The sequence below is a fragment of the Furipterus horrens genome, unplaced genomic scaffold (assembly GCF_987537825.1).
Source record: "Furipterus horrens unplaced genomic scaffold, mFurHor1.1.pri manual_scaffold_6, whole genome shotgun sequence".
Lineage (NCBI taxonomy): Eukaryota > Metazoa > Chordata > Mammalia > Chiroptera > Furipteridae > Furipterus > Furipterus horrens.
The window spans coordinates 68,229,605-68,251,111 of record NW_028327176.1 but is presented as its reverse complement, the minus strand read 5'-3'; the positions used below and the strand labels follow the sequence as shown (position 1 = coordinate 68,251,111).

At 39.5% G+C, this 21,507-nt stretch overlaps 1 protein-coding gene across 1 annotated transcript in view; it reads right to left on the bottom strand.

The window, feature by feature from the left end:
* Positions 1 to 9,965: 9,965 nt before the first annotated feature.
* The window catches only part of RMND5A (required for meiotic nuclear division 5 homolog A), an 84,181-nt gene continuing 72,639 nt past the window's right edge, over positions 9,966 to 21,507 (bottom strand). The window contains exons 5-9 of the mRNA XM_090281694.1: positions 18,959 to 19,125; positions 16,369 to 16,534; positions 13,855 to 13,957; positions 11,676 to 11,830; positions 9,966 to 10,532 (exon numbers count right to left, since the gene is read on the bottom strand). Coding sequence (XP_090137820.1) covers positions 10,469 to 10,532; positions 11,676 to 11,830; positions 13,855 to 13,957; positions 16,369 to 16,534; positions 18,959 to 19,125 — 655 coding nt within the window. The 3' untranslated portion in view covers positions 9,966 to 10,468. The remainder of the gene's footprint in view (positions 10,533 to 11,675; positions 11,831 to 13,854; positions 13,958 to 16,368; positions 16,535 to 18,958; positions 19,126 to 21,507) is intronic.

Sequence of the window (21,507 nt, the reverse complement as noted above, 5' to 3'; positions counted from 1 at the left end):
ACACCAGCCAGGTTTATATGTATTTTATTAAAGTGCTTAGAACAGCTCCTAAAACATAGTAACAAATAATGCTGAATAAATGAATTTGTACTGAATTTTTCAAAATCAGTGTCATACCAGAGACACTGAATGCAGCCACCTGTCTGATACTTCCCACTACCCCCCTCCTTTTTCTGAAAAAGGGTACATGGTAACCAGTCCCAATGGATACACGTTACTATGTATACCCAGGGACCTCAGTGTCCCAGTTTGCAGGAAGACAACCCTTTATGTGCCTCACAAGAACCCAGCCCCAGAGAGATGCAGCCTCTGTGCATGTCATTTGAAGCTCCCCTCAGCCTTGCACTCTGAGCGCCACTGCCCGCTGTGTTGCAGGCTTGTGCCTCTCTGTGGCACAAGAGAGCTCTACCATGTTTGAGTGGTCAGAGAAGGCTGGCAGAGCAGGAAAACCATGTGTTCCACCGTTCTGCCATCTCAGACCCCATCCCTTCAGGCATTTCTTACCTTTGCATACCAGTCACATTCCTGTTTTCTGCTCTCCCTTAGCTAGTCTTGACCTTCAGATGTGATGTCTTATGTTTTAGTGACTTAATAGCTACTAAATAGCCAGTACTTAGCATTCACCATGGGCCAGGCATCTCATTTAGGCCTTGTCAAATTTATGAGGTAGAAACTGTTACTCTACAGGTGAGGAAACTAAGGCACAGGAAGTTTCTATCACTTGCCCAAGATCACACAACTAGAATCTGGTGGCGTCAGGATTTGAACTCTTAACATTTTTAAAGATTATTTATTTATGTTTTTAGACAGAGGGGGATGGGAGAAGAAAGAGGGGGGAGAGACACATCGATCGGTTACCTCTTGCCTGCCCCCAACTGGGGACCTGGCCCACAACCCAGGCATGTGCCCTGACTGGGAATCCAACTGGTGACCTTTTGGTTCACAGGCCAGCGCTCAATGCACTGAGCCACACCAGCCAGGGCTCAAATCTAACCCTGTTGATGAAAGAACATCCAGCTTAAGAAGTCTTAGCAGAGAACAAAACTGAAGACAACTGCTGAAAAGGAAAATCTGAATAGATTGAGAAAATGCTCCAAAAACTGGCAGTTTACTTTATACATTTGAATCAAAGGAGGAAACATATGGGAGGTTATATTAAATTCATTGGAGAAAACAAAGCAGGGAAATACTCTAGGACTGGATAAAAAGCCAAATGGAGAAACACTTATTTTACACTGGTGGGTTCAGGACAGTCAACATTTACAGCACATAGAGAGGGTATGTGGGCAACAAGATAACGTGGTCTCATGCTCTGGTTCTGGCAGTTGTGCCTTCAGGGGGACTGGAAAAGAAGATTACTCTCACATTTACTAGGTATGTTATCTTAGATGCACAGAGATAATAGACAACTTCGAAGGTAAAGACTGACTTTTGTCAATAAAGCTATAGGCCTAGGATGCGACTTCCCACCATGACCTGCTTTTAGTTAAGAATTTTATGTTCAGACCACCTGTGTGGTTACTTTTGGTCTCTGAGTTTATAAGGCCCACCATGTGGGCCTCCCCTGAGCTTGTCAGGTATAGTATGTGGCCCACTGACCCAACTCTATATATTTTCAATACAGCTCTGCTATATTGAGCATTTTATAGTCTTTTTTAATTTTTTAACTAGGTGACTAAAACATTAAAAAATTCTCTAAAAACCTATAAGCACCTCAAAAACCAAAGATACTTTTTACCTATGCAACCCAGATAGAGAAAAAAGGTCTCCACTTGCTGTGAAATCAAACAGGAAGGAGTAGGTTCTAGAGCAAGAGTAGAGCAGGGGCCCTGTCTGAAGTTAGGCCAAGGCTTTGCTTCTAACATAAATATCACCAGGGTCTAAGAAATGCAGCTGGAGATGTCAGTGAGCTAACATAATTTGTTTGACATCTCTGGGCAGGTGAAAAGCTGTATCAATTCCTGGTGCTGATGGCTTAATTCCATTATGTGAGTGAAATTACATGTTTCCTGGCCGAGATGCAGTTAAGTGTGGCAGAGACTGCAAGTTGCTTTGCTAACATCATTCTTCACTTCTTCCTAACAGAACACTCATTTTATTACAGGTGGTAATGTGCCCAGCTAAAAGACTACATTTCCCAGACTTCCTCGCAGCTAAGTGTGGCTTTAAGTCACTGAGTGGAGCTTCCAGGAAAGACTCTTAAAGGGGCTAACTGGAAGGTTATTCTTACCCCCCTCCCTTCTCCTTCATGCCTGAAACAGAGTTTTGATTAGATGGAGGTGAAACTGAGTCTACATGTTAAGTATGTGAAGCAGAAAAATGGGAACATGGGCTCCTGATGGCATGAAATCATCATACAAACCCTAGACTGCCTACTTAACACATGCCACTAACTGGTACACACTAGCAAAGATAAAGGCCCTCAGTTCAGATTTGCTTAACTACCTTTCACAATTTAATAAATTTCCTGTGAAACCCCTCTTTAGGGCTGATTAGCTTACTTATGTAAAGTAACGGAAAGCAACAAGGTCTTGTGCTTAAGAATGAAAGGAAACCTAAAATGCTTTTCAAAACTGTTCAGAAAGGGAAAGCTCTAGAAATCATTAATCTTGAGTGGTGACAAATAATGTTTTCTTTTAAAAAAAAAATTCTTTTTTGCTTTATAGGGAAAATGACACTGAAGTCCTTCCTTTGAATGGCAGCACTTGCTTGGTGGCTGAACATAGTCTTCCAATGGAATAAAAACATCAATCCCAACTGGAAACTGGCAAGTCACACAAGCCACACAGTGTAGAAGACCAACATCATTAAGAGTACGGTGAAGTTAGAAATACACCCTCCTACAAAATGTAGACAGTAGAAAGAGAAAAATATTTTAGAAGACTAGAGCAAGGAAGCCCATCACTTGAGAGACAAGGACACTTTAATGCTTCTTTAAATTGCAAAAGGGCTCAGGGCACTAACTTGCTGTATTTCCATTACATTTCTCATTCTAGTATTATCTTGATTTTCACTGAGTACAGGCCAAGTCTGTGTTGTTCACCACTCTATCCCCAGAATCTACAATGCTCAACAACTACCAACAACTCACCTTAACTGCCTACTGCACTGGCCTACCTGGCTCTAACCTTGTCCCCTCTCCAGCCATCTTTCATCCCCTTGTAGCCAGTGTGAGCGTTAAAATTACACAACTTATTGCACCTCTCCCTTCTCTTCCCTCCCCTTATACTCCAGTAGTTAAGTCACCAATGGAATTAACCTTACTACAGGGTCTTGGTGCTCTACTCTTCTGTATCCATAAGCTCCAAGACAAGGACCCTCATCCCTCAGTGTATGGCACTTAAAAAAAAATCCCATTACATCACTGAAGATGCCATACCACATGTTAAATGCTTTCTGCACTTGGCATAGACACATTTGTTTAAGTTATTAAACTAATGGGCTCTATTATACAAGCCAATATTTAGCATGAAGCACTTTGCACTTTTCCGAGCTGCGAGGAAGCATAGGTAAGAAAATGCAAGGATCCTCGACACACAGAAACTCTTGCATAGACAGTATTTCTAATGTTTGGATATATTTACTAGCACAGAAAAGACTCATAGGAGCATGAGAAACACCCATTGCAAGAAAAGCTTTTTTGGAAAAAGGAAAAAAAAAACTTTCTATCATACATATATTGACAGATTTCAAAGTAGCTTTGTGAATGGATCATTTCATCATTGCCCCCTAATGCAAGGTTTTTTAAACTGTGGATCTTGACCCATTATCGAGTCATGAAATCAATTCAGTTTTGATGAGCTTTAAATAGGAGAGATGGAAAATATCAAGAGTGCATCACACATTATAAGGATTACAGTTTTGTAAAATGTTTCAGAAATACAACTTTTCATACAGGGTTATGATATTCAACTTATTTCTTAAAGGGTGTGAGAAAAAAAATTAGGAAAGCATTGTCCTCTGGGAAGTGATATTTCTGTTTGGTGCAATGTTTATCAAGTTTTTCTATTGTGGAGTGAGGGGTATCCAGGTTACTGCTTTATCTTAGGTGGATTTTCAGTCTGTTTTGTCCTTACAACATTCCATTATTTTCCACTTCTGGTGCTCATCCTTCCCCATTTTGGTGGGGGGGAGGTGGAAAATACATTTTGTCATGCAGCAAATATAACACTCCCTCAATTACTTAGATGCTCAAATAGTCAAACCTCGGTTCTCAAACATCTCCTGTCTCGAACAATTCCGTTCTTGACCAAGTTTTGTTCACAGAAAAAATGTCTCAGTTGTCAAACTTTGACAACCCTTTCAAAAGGGTTTCTTGATCAGACAACTCTTTCATGCTGCTACCTGTACGATCAGTCACATGTCTTTCAGGTGACAAAGGAATTGTTTTTGAACAAATCACTTCTCGAATAACCTTCCGGAACTACTACTAAATTTGGTAACTGAGGTTCCACTGTACACTTATTTTTAACATAATTGTGCACTAAGTTTTCTCAAAACACACTAAATTTAACTTTTCTTGATGATTCAGGAATCAAGAAACGGGGACACTTGTACTCCTTACATTCAGTACATGTGATCCTTACCTGCCACATTTAAAAGGGATGATACGTCATAAAATATGGAGCATCCAGGAGGGTCCATAAGGAAAGCCAGTTTGCTCACAAACATGCAGATTCTGATGCAGTAGATCTGAATCAGAGGCCCAACACTCAACATGTCTGACAACACTGCTAGGACCACACTCGGAATCCCAGAGCTCAAAAAGCTGCAGGAATAAGGGGTGAGAACTTTAGCCTGTCCTGCCAGGCCTCATCTAGGCTATGTGAGCCACTAGCTCTAAATGTGATTGGGTGGGACCCACAATAGTTCCCATGGGTAGGAAACCTAAAATCTCAAATAAGAATTTTTTTTTTTCTAGAAAAATATACAAAAGGAGCACAAATAGATTCTGCCTCTTATTACTTTAGCTTGTCACCAAGTAGGAGGGACAACTCAGCATCAGCTCCTCCCTAACAATGCTGAGTATTAGCCACACTCCAACAGCAGCCTGGACGGACCTTCTCACACTGGTCAGAGAGCAGGGCACAGTCCCGGCCATCCAAGGGGTGGGTGTCAGAGGACACACTATGGTAACCACTAACTTATTTTGTAAAGCTTTTATTCACTCTCCAGGAGAGGAGAGGGGCATGGTGCAGAGAAACACCAGCACTGAAGGGTGAAGACTTTGGGCTTTTACTTAATTATAATTGGATTAAAAAGGGGTGGGGTTGCTGTTGTGTGGCCCCGGGGTTGTTGGGGCTCTGTAACATGGGGCTACAGTTTGTTCCAATGTTATTCCAGCCTGTGGCTGTAGGGAGTGGTTGGTTAGTCGACTTCTATTCTTGCTTTCCAGTGATTTCCAGTCCAGGGGACAAGCTTCCCTCTCAGCGTTGACAAAACACATCTTAAGGATTTATTCCACAGCTGACAGGTAGGTGTCCTCACACGATTGCTGGCCAGGAAGATGGGTGAGGCAGAAGCTGTCCGGAGTCCAGAGAGACAGAGAAGGATCAGAATCCTCTCTCCAAACCTCACAAGGTTAGGGGGTTAGCCTGGGTTGAGCTTCTGCTGCCCACTGCTCCCCTAGTCGCCAAGTCTCAGGAGGCTGGAGGAGAGGGAGAAATAGAGGATGTCCCCGTACAGGCCACCAAAATGTTACGGTGGTCCGTGATGTGGGCTATGAAAGAAATCACAAAGAAAAAAAGTGTAGAGAGTAAAGATTTTATTTACTCTCCAAGAAAGGAGAAGGATGTGGTGTGGAGAGATACACCGGCATGTAACCACTTATTTAGAAACTGGGGACTGAGCCCGGCCATCTCCTCTCCTCTCACTGCTAGTAGCACAGAAACAGGATGAGATGGTGACAAAAGGTATTTTCTTCTATATGTAGACCCTTAGCAAAGGCATTCGGCAACACTCTCTTCTTACAGTTGACACTTTTATTCTCTCTCCCTCATACCTGTCACATTCATACAAACTGGTTCCATAAAATTTTTTAAATGTCCATTTCTTTAATTTTAAAAAATATACACAGGAGAAACCATGTATTTGACATAGGAATACACACATTAACAAAGTATTTCTTATAGTTCCCAAAACTATATCAGTCTGAAATTTATAAATATACCAGAACTTTTTAAGTTAAAATAAAGTCCCTGCAACTACTAAATATGCTAGACTTTTTCCAAAAATCAAATGAACCAAGAATATGAGTATGGTTTGTGTTAAATAAGGTTTATTGTTAGCTTTATTGCCTATTGTCTATAATATGCAACTTTATTGTGCCTTTGCAAACAGGATACATTGCTTAAAAAACTGATCAAAATTTTCCATACATATAGCTCTATATAATAGATTACAATGCAACACTATTCTTGTTACATAATTATAGAAATACTATAGAACCCAAGAGCACAGGGTAAGCAAAAGAAATACAATCCTGAGCCATCTGAACAAGATGGATGAATTCTTTTAGTGTAAGTTTAGAGAACACAGAGGGGGAAAAACATGCACACTGCAGTCATGAGCAAAACATGATCTGTTCCTTGCCAGACACAGGTGAGGGTAACGGTGAATTTTGGAGACATGCATACTCATTCACACTCCACTTCTTTCTCCTGCTTCCCTCCCATCTCTAATACATTCACTCCCACCCCTTTCCAAAAGAAAAGATCAGGCACTAAATCCTAGTCAACCGCAAATCTGCCTTGTTGCAGAATGTTAAATGACTGCTAAAATAAGAGTGGAGGTCCTCACCCATGATAGGAAACAAAGCATGTGCTGTAAGTCAACTCCAGCTGCTTTTGCCTCTATGGGAGTAAGTGAAGCAGCTTAAAACTGTAGAGGGAAATGTTTTAAAAGCAAAACTTTGTTTTCTCTATGTCTTGAAGTAAAATGAACAGTGGAAAACACGCTAAAACTAGATGCCTCATCTGCTAGTATAATACATTTGTTGTTTTATTTTTGGTATCTAATCAATTATAGTTCAATAAAGAGTCCATGAAGTTTGTACCTGCTTATGGTACACACTCTTGTACCACATAAAACTGGACACAGCTGGATAGGTGTGTTGGTCCTTGCTAACATTCCCTCAAGACCATAGCATTCTCGTGTTAGCGAAGATAATGTATGTAGAGTTAAGTAATGAAAGGTATTTGGTTTGTGTCTTCACCTTGTACAGCCTAGTAATGAAATCAACCAAATCATGCCTCCATGCCTTCCAAGAAAATAACCTGAGTCTTCTGACTGCGCAGATTGACCAGAGTGACTGGCAGTCCACATAATCAGAGGTTGAGCCGGAAAACCAGAGGGCTAATGTCTACCAGCAGCTTGTCTTGTGCGGATGACCAAGAGTTCTTGGTTTTTGCAGTATCTACTACCCCAAAGGCTGAAATCACTGAGGTGGAAATAACTCACAGCACAAAGAATACTGAATGTAAACTGCATAACCTGTGGGACTACCTGGAGACAAAAAAAGGATCCTCATTCCCCACATAATTTGGTGTGGGTTTTAGTGTCTCTGTATACACAGCTGCTACAGAAAAATCAAAACAAAAGATTTACTTTATAACTTTATCAGTTTCAATTAAATGCTCATACACTCATAAAATACACACCCTATGAATATGAGGTGGCTCTTTTCTTCAAAACTTTAAAATCAAGAGGCACCAATACCCGTTCATTTATGTACTAGAAGTCTCACATAATCACCACTAAAACAACAGAAATGGCATCTGTGATGATCACACCACAGAGAAAAAGACTGAAAGACAACTTTAGCCACTGCACTTCAGATTGTCCTTGAAAGCACAGATGCTCTGGCTAAGGATCTAATAAGGTTTTATTCGTTTAGCATAGTCCAGGACTGATAAATGGAAATGGTTCTTAAAGGAATTTAAGAAACCACTCAAATTCTGTGTTCAATGTACATTATTTTAATTAGCCTGACTGTAAAACACCTTGGTTCTATCATGACCTTTTGCAAGTGGATCACAGAACGTGACGAAGAGCATCCTCCTGCACTGCTGACGCCCGTTGTCCACAGTCCTGATACCACTGGTGAAGGTGTTTATAGAGTAGCAAGGACAGTATATTGTATTTTAGCATCTTTGGTTAAGGTCTGGCCTCTTCAAATCCACCTCTTCTTCACATTTAGTCACCAACGAATTTTAAGTCCATGCATTTAGTTAAAGTTCACAAGACATAATTTTCATGTTAAATCGTCACATCGAGTTTCAAATTTTTGACCCTAACCCTGGCCAGTAGGACTACAAGGACCCTGCACAGGAAACTGTCAACAGGATTCCCAAAATTGGGAGAAGGACAAAGCAGAGCTCTAGCTTTTGTCCTTAAAGGTGGCCTGAGACAACTATGAGTCTCTGGCTGTCAAAAATATTTACCACCAGCCTCTAGTGCAATGTTTGTATTGTTCAAAGCCTATGTGAAGCCTAAAGGCTGTGTAGGTGTTTCAGGTGGTAGGTGAGAATAAGTCATGAATAAAGCTAAATCCAGTCTACCGAGAAAAGCTTTAAAAAAAAAAAAAAAAAAAAAAAAGACACCCTGGGTTTTAATTCAAAGGAAAAATGTATTAATAAACCAGTTTTACATCCTCAACCAGAGTATTGCCTTGAATTCTCTACCTTCTCTTTTGGAGTCCAAGGAGCTTCTCTCCACTTTCTTCCTTCACTGCTTCAATGGAGGGGGTGCGGGGAACCTTAGAGGGTTTAACAGGAAAGCAGAAACACGGGGCAAAAATCACTGTGGGGCTAAGAGGTTGAACACAGCAAGCACTCTGAGTGGGATCCTGATTCCTGGCTACACATGTCAGTCAAGCAGGGCTTTCTGCAGTACCCTCTCCTTTACAAACAAAACCCAACTCTCCCAGGTAAGCACTTCAGCATAAACCATCCGGGCTGGTATACTGCAAGCACTGCCACTTTCCAATTAACTTAGCACCAGATCTGTTCTCTCCCTCCCCACTAAACTAAGTAAATCTGTAGTTTAAAAATGTGAATTGTCACAGTTCTCTTCATTCGTTTTCTTCTTTTTTCATTTTCTCATAAAAGTTTTCCTATATTGACATTCAGTTCCATGTCAGATGAAATAAAGTTGCAAAGTATTTGGTGATTTCCATATAACGTTCTTCTTATAATGACGTAACTTAAGGGGTTTAAGTCAAAATTATGTCCACAAAAGTCTTTTCCATGTAGTTTTTCATAGAGAGAAAGACTCTTACACATGGCTATTTCTGAATAGTGCATTACATGAAGATGCCTCACAAGAGAAAAGATCATTGTGTATCCATGAGAATAATATAGATTCACAGTCAATGAGATGATACACGCTGCAGGAGAGGCATTGAACAGTATACTATTCAAATACAAAAGAGCAATAAACATATTCTGCAATACAGAAAATTTGCTAGATTCTACTTTGAAGGATTTAAAGTAATGACTGATTACTGCATTTTAGAACTGGAACATGCTTCTTCCCTTCCAGATGCACAATGTCTGATGCTGGTGCACACATACACACACACAATACTGTGTCTGCAATGATATACAAATGCAATTGACAGCCAAGTTCTAAAGGCAAATTTCAGGGAACAGGGCTACTAAGACCAAGAGAGCAAATACCAACTTAAGAACACTTCTAACTTCAGAACGTTATTTTATTGAACACACTTTTAAAACAAGCACCTCTTGGTAATAAAAGCAAAGAAACAGTGCTCCTTCCACTCAGTTCTAGTGGAAGACTTCTCACACCAACCTGCTAAATTCAAGATGGAATTTTAAAAATAGGCAGCCAGGCTACAAGCAGAGCTCAAATGCAGGTCTGCTGGTTTTTTAGTGAGAACTGGAGCAGAGAAAAAGATCAAAAAGCAAACTTAGAATCTATCACAGCTTTCTTCCTTAAGCAAAAAAAAAAAAAAAAAGGCAAATTAGTTTTATAACCACAATTCAATTTTTCAAACTTTTTCGGAAGATTTTTCATTTAATTATGTACACGTAACAGGAAATAAAACTTTTTCACAAACATTCTCAAAGTTTACAATTATCAAGAAAATGACAAAAGTAAAAGCAGGAGAAATACTAATCACATGGCAGGGAGGTCAATTTCTGTTTCTGCTCTTAAAAAGTAAAAAAATTACCATATAATTAAGTACAAAACCTGCATTGAATGACAACTGCTGGTGTATTTACTTGATCAGAAACGAAGACCAAGAATATAATAGAGCCCTATGATCATATTTATCTGGAACACTCCCTCAGTGTGTGTGTGTGTACTAACATGTTGGCAACATCTCTGGAGCATTAGCTTATATAAACACAGGAGTCCTTGGTTAGCTGCATAAAATGGAACACTCTCTTCTGAAATGCACCCACAATTCAGTTTCACTTATAAATTGCAAACTAAAATTATTTCTTCAGAAAAATATCTGTTTGGCATCTCCTGGACTTTGTTCCATTGGACAATATGGACATTTTAATCTAAAGACAAGGGGAAAAAAACAGAGTGAAGGAACAGAATCAGTACTGAGCATTCAATTTCATGCAGTTATAAAATATCTTTAACAGTTATAGACACACAGACTTACACACAAACACATACAATGTATATTTTGAGGGTGAACTGTGCTTTCCCTTAATATAACAGCCAAGCTTTGAAGGGTCACAAAAACCATCTAAGCCAGGCCCTAAACTGAAAGGTTCTTCTTCAGTGGAAAACCGTAAAACCAATTTTGTAAACAAAACAAAGATGACTGTTCTGAAAACTGCTTTTGGAATTTTCAGAAGTAAATCCAACTTTTCTCAGCCAAGGTTTAGGTTGCACCTGTCCTCAAATGAGTTTCAAATCTATGGGTCACACAATTTACTCAAGTGCAGCAAATCTGATGCCAGCTGCTGAGCCTACAAAGTATGTAGCCTACCATGCCGTGCAGTGGGACACACAAAGCCAGCATGGCTGCATGGTCTGGGAAGAGCACAGACACTTCCATAATGACCATAATGGTCTAAAATGGACTCCAGTGGACCATTTTCTAGCTGTCTAAGCTAGAAATAGGCTTTTGAGGCCTTTTATTTTTAAGTTGGCTCTCATATATAAAAACTATAAATATATATACCTTTTGAATCAGCAATTTCAATTATAAATATACTCTTTAAATCAGCAATACTACATATAGATAATTCGCCTTATAGTTAACAAAATTAAATGTTAACCAATAAGGGACGTATTTAATAATCATTGTTTCCACATAGTAGAATAATCTGCACTTTTAAAAAGAGAATGAGGGCTCCTTTTGTAGCATATAAAAGACCTCCAAGATGAATCACTAGGTGACATAACAGTCTATAATATGCTACATGCTACCCTTTGTGTACAAAAGACAGGGGTGGGTGGGGGCATTGACACTGTATTGCCTACCCAAGAAAAGTTAAAGATAATGCTTATAAATTCGTAAACGAATTTTAAAAACTGACCCAAAAAATCGGGTATGACCCACTATGTTAAATAGTTATGAAATCTATTTTTAAATTCTAGTGACATTTATTTATTCTCATTAATTCTCATCCTCCCACCAAGTTACAAGAGAAAATTTTTTACTAACATTTAAAGAGTCAGACACTTACTTGCTACCATTAAACATTTTGTTCAGGGCATCTCTTGATATAATATGACCACAGACCAATTTCATGGGTGGATTGTTATCTGTTGTTTGCTGACGAAGAATGGGACAGGCAAATATAGAGTGATACCAGCACTTTTTACCAAGGTCCACTTCAATCTGTTAAAAAAAATAGTAGCAAGGCTCAAGTTTTATCTCAGAACACCTTCACATCAGTATGCACTGTGCAGCAAAGAACACTGAACAAATCTACTCGTTGGAATGTACTTTCTTACAGCACTCTTCTACCTGGAGAGGGACAGTCTTAGAGATTCAAGTATTATTTCATAATTCTCACTTACCCGTCAAAACTAACTTTTTTTAGAGAGAGAATCTGTATGAGTTTATTTGAGTCAAACTGATGATAACTGTAGGAAAGCAAATTCTCAATGGACTGAGAAAATGCTCCCCTTCAAAATTATTTATAATACTACTTTCAAAGAAAATTCTGATGTCTGAGAATTAAGAGTCAAAGGCAAATCAATACTCTAGAAGTCAAACACTCTCAAAAATTCATTAGATATACCTAACAGTAAAACTCATCAGAAATCCTTACTGTTTTGCAGCACACTTAGCAAGGTGATGAAATTCAGTATATTAATTCCTTTGAATGCAAACTAAACATGGTTTGCTTCTGTGTGAACTTCAGATCTAAGTTTCCCATGTTTTGTGCGTAAAGGTCCAGAGAAACCACCTGAAACAAGGGCTTTAAGCTAAAGTTTAGCAGGACTTCACATTCACAGTCCACGGCACTTATAGCAATTATCTCCTTCTGCAGTGAACAAAAAAAAATAAAAGCTATAAAATCGCCTGATACAGTGGTTGGCATATGGCAGGGATTCCACAAATATCAATTCTGTTTTCTTTCCTTCTAAATCTACAATGGCTAGCAATAAAAAGTCTTTCAAGATAAGTTGACAAAGTGTAACAGAAAATTCCTGAGAAAAATATGGCCAGATCATCCCTTCCAAGTGCTTTATTACCCTGACACACAGGCTTTAGGTGAATTCAGATTTCAGTATGCTCTGTCCTAGTGCACAAGTATCAGAGACGTTTACATGACTGGAAAACTGCCAGTCTTGCAGGCACTTGCCTCAGCAAAGCAAGTCAAGTGCTTGCCAAGTGTCTTCACTTGCTCAATGAGCAGCAGCCAGGCAGGGGTGCTGCTGATGTCCTGACCACACTCAGGACTGGGGATGCACCTGTGGTTTGAATCAAACCAGATCTCTGAGGAGAAGCTGGGGAAACCAATCAGCAGTCCCCAACTGGAAGAACAAGGTAACTGCAGGCAAACCTGTGCACAGGTGTGGCGGAAAAGAAGCAAAAAGCTGAATGCATGTTTTAGTCCTTCAGGGTCTGTGATGCAACCATGTAGTCATTCCAGTAAAAGCTGTAGTGCCTACTGCCAGAGGTCTGGTGCAAGGAAATACACCTACAGTGACATTTGTCACTCCATGTAGGCAAAACTTGAGTACCTACTATGTATCCCATATTATTCTAAGCATATCTATGTCATCTCTAGCCTTTAATAGTCCCAAAAGAGAAGGACAGTCTTTATTTTAGAGATGAACAAAGTACTTAGAGAAGTTAGGGGCCAGTAAGCGACTGGAACTGATGTTTAAAACCACAGCCTGTTCCACAACAGCAGCAGACACATGGCACTGGGAGTGCACACTGACGACTGCAGGTGTCATAAGGACGACCTTTAATTTATAGCTAAGTACTTATTTTACTTGGTATTAGACAAACATAACCTCATAAATATCAATGCTAAGATAAAACTAAATCCAATCACATTGACTCAGTGCTTTTATATTTCTTAGAAAAACATAGCACAAGTGGTCTGTCAAGGGCAGAACACACTACATGCTACAGTATATCACACCCTCCCAACTTCTCACTTTTCCTTCACTCACTTTCATTGCCACAATAAGTCAAAATTTTAAGAAAACCCCTCCAGTGTCTCCAAAATGTTCTTGGCTCCCCATTTCTATTATCTAATCATGTGATCATATGCATAAAAGAATCCCTGTCAAACGGCTACAATAATGTTCCCCAGTTAAAAGACTGACATTTTAAATCCTTATAATTAATTTTCTTCTAATGGCAGGAAAGGCAAATAACCAACAGAAAATGGAACTCACGGGTAATTCATCTTTCTGGTTCCAAACTCCAGTACACTGCCTCTGTTCAATCACAGCTTTAATATTAATTAAAGCTGGCAGTGCCACGCAACCTGCTGAGAAACTAGGAGAACAGAAGAGGAAATATCAATGTCAGGCCAATGTTGAACAGCTTGGTCCTAGAAACGTCACTTCCTCCAGACTCCATGTGCAGAGAGCTACGGCCATGGGACAGGGTGCAGAGGCCTCTGCTCTGCTAAATTAGCACATGCGTGTGCGTGCACACATACAGGTTTTAAATTATACAGAACCACCAGATTTAATGGGCTCTGTCTATCAGTCATTAATGACATTCTGAGACATTTTCTTGCAGTTCCTTCTAGACTCAGAGCACCACTGTTGAAGGCACAAGTACTCAGAACTAGAAGTGCTGGCAGTCAATTTTCAGCAGAGTCCCTCTTCAGGACTGTCCACCTGACTAGGGTCACAGCTGATGAATGTTCCACATGGATACAAAAGCCCAGCCCTGATGTCCCAATGTGGGTGGGCCCACCATGGCTACAGAGGTCCTCAGGGATGGGTTGAGGCATTTGGTTAGCCTGCATTCACATTTCAACTTTTCCTTCTGCCTAACCTTGCTGCTTTCATTCCCACCACAGGGGCTGATCCCAGTAAACCTTTTCCTGTCAATCTCCATCCATTTCACAGTCTGCTCCCTAGACACCCTGACCTGCAGCCCAGTCCTGCACTGTAGGTAATTGTACGAGTGTCTCCTGCACTCAGATGGTGCACCCTATGGAACACAGACTGTACCCCACACATTGCCTGGCACATAGCAGGGATTAAAAACACTTGGGAAATTAAATGAAAAGAAGAGGAAAAAAAGTTATTTTCTTAAAACAGGTTCTTAAATTTTTTGGTTTCAGGTCCCCTTTACATGCTTAAATATTAAGGATAGCAAAGAGCATTTGTTTTTGTGGATTTTATCTATCATCATTTACCGTACTAGAAATTAAAACCAAGACATTTTAAAAAATATTAATTCACTTAAAAATAAACTTACTATGTTGTAAATAATATTCTTACTCAAAATCCCATATTTTCTAAGCCAAAAGCAAATTTGTGAGAAGACTGGCACTGCTTTATTACTTTTACAAATCTCTTTAATAAGTGGCTAATTGAAGACAACTGAATTCTTATATCTTCCTCTGCATTCAATCTGTTGCAATGTGTCCTTTAGGTTGAAGTAAATGATCTAGCCTCACACAGATCTGTAGTAATTTAATTGCCTTTTCAGATAATTGTGGATATTCTTCTTTAATGCCACACTAAAACTAAACAAGGAGTAGTTTCTTAAAAGTCAATTGTACCACCCTGGCTGGTGTGGCTCAGTGGATTGAGTGCCAGCCTGCAAACTGAAAGGCCACTGCTTCAGTTCCCAATCAGGGCATATGCCTGTGTTGAGGGCCAGGTCCCCAGCTGGGGCATATGAGAAGCAACCTGTCAATGTATCTCTTTCACATCGATGTTTCTCTCCCTCTCTCTAAAAAATAAATAAATAAAAACTGTAAAACAAAAACAACATTAGTTGTACTGTGGAATCTGAATTGTTACCATTAAATTTTTTGTACTGTGCTACATTCAAATCCAAATGGTCTGTCTTGTGCTTTGCATGAATCTTTTACTCAATGCACAACTTTGTAAGATCAAACTGAATTAAGACCTTCAAAGTGTTAACAAATCTAAGTATACACTATCAAAAAAATCAAATTCATTAATATCACAACCAAGCTCATCAGAAAAGTCTTTAAATAGTAGAAAGCTGTCAAGCTCATAGTGGCAGTACAAGTTTTCCAAAATTTCTGTTTTAGCTCAAAATCTTGAATTTTATCGTTATGGCAAAAGATACTGTGAGTTGCATTCCTTGATATGACAGGCTCAATTTGTTCTTTTCGAAAAAATGTCTGCTGAACACTTGAGTATGAATAACTAGTTTGTCTTTTAGTGATTCTTTCAAGTAACTGTGTTCCTGAGATGATAGTCATATTTCGGCATGAAGCTGAAGTGTTTTATGTGAACTTCCTATTCCCTCACACAAAATATTAAAAACATGTGTACTCAAAGGTCAATATTTAATAAAACTGACCATTTTAATGTTTTATTAAGAAAATTCTTAAGTAAAACCAGCACATCTTAAGTTGCAAGTGTGTGGTGGTAAGGAAAGAGGGGATTTTGAAACCACTGCTCTGATCTGTGCTGAGGCTCCAGCACTTCAGCTCACTGTTGTTTCTGCGCCACCTGTGCAAATGCCAGCCTAGCAGAAAAGGCTCAGAGCCCCCAGAGGTTCACAAATTACACTTTGAAAACGGCTGCTCTAAAACTGTCACTGTCAATTATGACAGTCTCTTTAAATACTAACGGAACTCTTCTTCAGAAAGATAGACAATCTCTCAGCTTTAAAAATTAAGAACTAGGCAACAAATTAAGAATTAACCAACATGATACATATTTCAGTAATAGGACCAATTTCCATACCTGACACTGAGAGGGGATTCCACGGAGAGCCCCAAGAGGGCACAGGCATCCCGTGTAAAGATGTCACAAATGTCAGCCCACTGGTTTGCATCAAGCAGGTGAACATACGGTGAGTTCTCAATCCCCTGTCTCAGGTACACGAGGCTTCCCATCAAAACCTGAATGTCTAAACAAAAGCAACAGCAACTTGAGGTATGACTGATTATACATGAAATAGAGCTGGCTTGCAGGTAATAGCCTGAGAAAGGCAAGAATCCTCCCAACTGACACAGCCAAAAACAACTTATTCACAATGTCTTTTAGAATTCTAGTCTTTAAGCTTGGTTTCTCCCTTCATCTTAAAGAAACAGTATAGAGGAAAGGGAGAAAAAAAGCAAGCACTAAATATTGACCTTGCAGTTATTTTACAGTTATAAAGCATAGTATAATTACCATTATCTTAAAGAGTAATAATTATGCTATAAAAAGAGCTATCACATGTATTTGACTGTAAAACTACCCACTACTCCCACAGTGACACCTTGGTGCGCCCTGAAACACTTTGTTGTGGCAGTTAACAGCAACATGGGGGCCAGGGAAGGGGGTAACAAGTGCACACTTTACTCTTTCTCACATCTCCTCTCAGCTTAATATGAAATCCAAAAAAATGCAATGTCTCTTTCTGACTTTGTTTGTTTTTTTAGATGGGTAACTAGTTATTTCAGAGAACTCTCTCCAATAAGCCTCAGTTTCTCAACATCAATAACTCAATATAGCCCCACACAAAGTATCCATGGTAAGCTTACTATTACAGAGATCAGTAATAAAAACACTTTCAATCCCAAAAGCTCCCCCAGTGCACTTTGGCTACTGAATAATTATGTCTAGAGCACTACAAAAACTACCTATTTTAAATTAGCATAAATCTAAAAGAGCTCTGTGTGCAATCTTTATTCTTGAAGAAGACTATTTGGTCTTGTAGGCCCCCAGGTGAAAATTTGACGAATGTGTTGAAAACAAAGTATGCTGTATTACATGTCCATTAATTTCTTGGCTAATAGTTCAGTTCACTACATTTTAAACCCCTTCAGAGCCATCATGATCTGGAAGTATGAGCTTAACTGCTTCTAAATATTTGAATTCTAATTCTGAGGCCTGTCAATCTACCCAGACTCATAAACTGGCCTAATCTGATTTTCTCTGCTTCATGATAATTTGTTTAGTATTTGCTAGGCTGCATGTGACCTGACTTTTCCTTTATGAATCTTTAGTATTTTATTTTTGTTCTAGAGCTAGTCACAGCCTTTTCTGTGATTATCATCTACAACTGTTTTCATTTATTAGCAAGTATGTATTAGATCTACTTAAGATTTGCTTTAATACAAGTGGTGGCTATTGATGTGTCGCAAACATTAAAAACATGTGACTCAAACCTCCGGTCAAGATGGTGGCATAGGTAAATTTGGCTCACCTCCTTGCACAATCACATCAAAATTGCAACTAAAATATAGAATAACCATCACCCAAACCATCAGAAACCTAGTTGAATGGAAGTTTGACAACTACAGAATTAAAGAAACTACATCCATCCAGACTAGTGGAGATGCAGAATAGGCTGGTCCCACACTCACATGTGATAAATAAAAATTCTGAAGGGCTGTATCGGGAGCAAGGGGTTCCAGCCCCACACCAGGCACCCCAACCCAGGGTTCCAGTGCCAGGAAGATAAGTCCCCACTACTCCCAGCAGCAAAAACCCAGAGTAACTGAGTCAGTCGAAGAAACTGCTTAAGTCCCAAGCAGTTCCTCTTAAAGAACCCACACACGAATTTCCTCAGACTCATTCTTTCTGAGCTATAGCACCAGGGTGGGAGCTTGAAGGCATCAGTGGCACAGAGGGAAGAACTGAAGTGTTTGGCATCTAGGTGAGATGCTGGGGGATTTTTCTCCCAGACAGAAAGGTAGGCAGAGGCCACTATCCCTTTTTTGAACATTTCCCCCACAAAGCCACAGAGTCAGCAGACAGGTGCCATATCTGAGACTCCATCAACCCGGCTAACACTGTTTGCCCTGCCCTGGAGATCCCCTGAGATGCCATCCCACACAACCTACCAGCACACTCAAACTGTTAACAGTGACTTTTCCATATGAATGGCTGGTCTTGGCTCAGGCTTTACAACTTCCTAAATCTCCTCAAACAAGCAACAGCCAGCCTCAGTGAGCCCCCAGCCCCTTGTACCTCTCACTAAGTGGCCCCAGGCCCAGCACTAGCAGCAGCCAGCCTAGATTCACAGCTTAGCTTCATCTGAGAATCTCCAAGCCCAGCACAAGGAGCAGCCATCTCAGATTGCTTTATAGCTCATGCAGGGTAGCACCAGGCAGAACAGACATGTAGTTACAGAATAGCCATGGGGATATAAAGTACTGTATAAGAAATTGGTAGCCAAAGAACTTATACACAGGACCTCGGGACATGAACAATGGTGTGGGGATTGCGTGAGGAAGTGTGGGGTAGCAGGGTGGAGAAAGACAACTATAATACCATAATCAATAAAATATAATCAAAGAATAAAATGAAATACATTTAAAAAAACATGTGACTCAAGACTTACCTTTTTGATGATTTAGGGCAAATGGCTGAAAGTTTTTAGCATATTGCAATGCCTCTCGCTGATTTGTAGTTCCACCCATTAGCAAGCTAATAAAATACAGTCTATGTAGCTTAAATTCCAAGGAGCTGTTTTGGGCTATAAGCATTTCTCGGTTTGATACCGCCCACCTAAAGAAAAAGCAGGAAAAAAAATTTTTTTTAACAATAATAGCCTAGGTAAGGTGTGTTAAAAATTGTTTGAAACCTAGCAACATGAAAAAAAGTGTTTGGTCTGCCATCTTGTGGAAGTTGGTGGTAACATCAATCCCTAGGCCCAGAAACTTTTTGTATAAAAGTAAATACAACAATTAAAACTAAAGAGGCTTTTCAGACAGCGAAAAAAAAAAGAGGAAAAAAAAGTGTTAAAGGATAATTACATATTTAGTATGGTTCTACACAAGGGCAAGATTGACTTTGATGAGTTACATGACAGATCTGAAGTTGTGCCAGGCCACACTTTGAAGCAGGTTGTCAGCCATGAGACTCACTACTCAATTTCCTAGATCCACTCTGTTGCTGTTAAACTGGCATGTTTATAAATGAATAACAAGATTCTGAAAGGCAACCATCAATTTTTAAACTTGTTAGGTTCAAGTCCTTGTGCTACTCACTTTGGTGTTAAAAACAGTAAACATCAGTATTTATTCTTAAGTTGCTTTCAGTCTGATCAGGCAGATAAAGCCACATAAACATTATATAGTTTAGTGTATTACACTGTGCCAATAAGATATGCACAAACATAGGACTAATGAGAAAAAATGTTGATGATCCAAACTACAGTGACTCAGGCCTCTATAGTACAAACAGTTGGAATAACCAATCTTGAGCTGGAACTACCAGTTCAGGTAAGCACTAAAATAGAAAAGTAGACCAGCCAGCTGTTAAATTCAATTTGGCAATCAAGTGGTAAAGAAATGCTTCTTTACCACTTTGATTTTTTTGAACACATCAAGATGTAGAAGCCATGAGTATCATATTCTTCTTTAATCTGACCTTACTTGGACAAATATTCCCCACCTAACCCAATTTACCAAGGACCACTGGAATCCAAACTGGGTATGAATATGAACTCTGAGACAGCTATAAGAGTAAAACGCTTCGAGTTATTCATAATAAATCAGTTGAAAGAGATTAGACTTCACAGGGCCATACCTTCACTGGATCTTATTCTTCTCCAAAAGGGCTGCTGGTACACATGAACATTCATCAACTTATTGCTGCACCCACATCTTAGAGTCAAATCATGAAGCTTCTCTGACCTTAAAATCTAAGTGATTTTTTAAAATCTTACCTGGACCTTGGAAATATTTACTTAAATTTCAGTAAGTCTTAGATCCTTGCCTGGCACTGAATGCAGTGGAGTTGCAACACCAAGCCTGATAAATTGTACTGGTATCATCTCGGTACTTGTGGCAGCTATGTTTTGGGAATGCCCAACACCAGTCATCAGTACCAAAAGTATTGTGCTTTTGTCTAGTCTGTCAGGCACCTTCCTGACTTCCTGATCCAAGAAGTGCATTTAAATCAGATCACTTACCTAAAGTTTATCTTACTCCTCACTCACAAAAGCAGGAGTATGTTTTCCTACTAACAAGTAAAAAAGGCATAGGTTTTTTCTTTTTTCTGTTTCTGATATGAGGTATATGTGCAGAAGTTTCTAGAGACAAATAAGAAGTAACTACAAATTTTAATAAATGATGAAAAGCCAACCAAAGAAGAGCAAAGCCTATAAGTGGGCAATTCACAAAAGAATAAAATAATCTATTTTGTTTCCATAGGCAAAATGTTCATGATATGTTAAGGGAGGGGGGGAAATGTTGTGATATATAGAAAAAATAACTTCTAGTTATCAGAATTTTTAACATTAATGACTCCCAAATAGTTGGATTTCACATTTATCAGCCACTACAGCATCAGCTATTACTAATCAGAACAGGACACCAACTATTAGAGCAGCACCAAGGGGCTAAAAACAACCATGAGGACACACCGATGACCAGTAGCTCACAAAACTCCAGATGACAATGACTTTTAAAATAGTCTATGCTGCTTTATGTCTTCTATAGTAAACATATATTACTCTTATACGTAAAAAGGTAATAAATTATTAAGCTAATGCAAAAGTGAACAAAACTGGACTTGCGGCCAATACGGAGGCCTAAACAGACATGCTGCGTCTCCCTCCACAACTAAGAAGGAATACAACTACCTCAAAACTAGAAACAACCAGAAACAACCAGAAGTTCCAGAAAATCGAGCTGCATGAAGTCCAACAAACAAAGATATAAAGAAGAAATACTCATCCAGGCAGGTAGGAGGGTCAGAGCCAGGGCGGAGGGGACGCGGTGTGGCAGCAGCAGTGGTGGCAGCGGCAGGCCAGCAGAAAGCACAGTCACATGTTTTAAAAACTAGGGAGGAATACCTGGGGAGCGCTCCCAGTACCATTCCAGACCACACAGCTCACGGTTCCAGCACTGGGGAAAATAAAGCCCCACTGCTTCTGACTGTGCA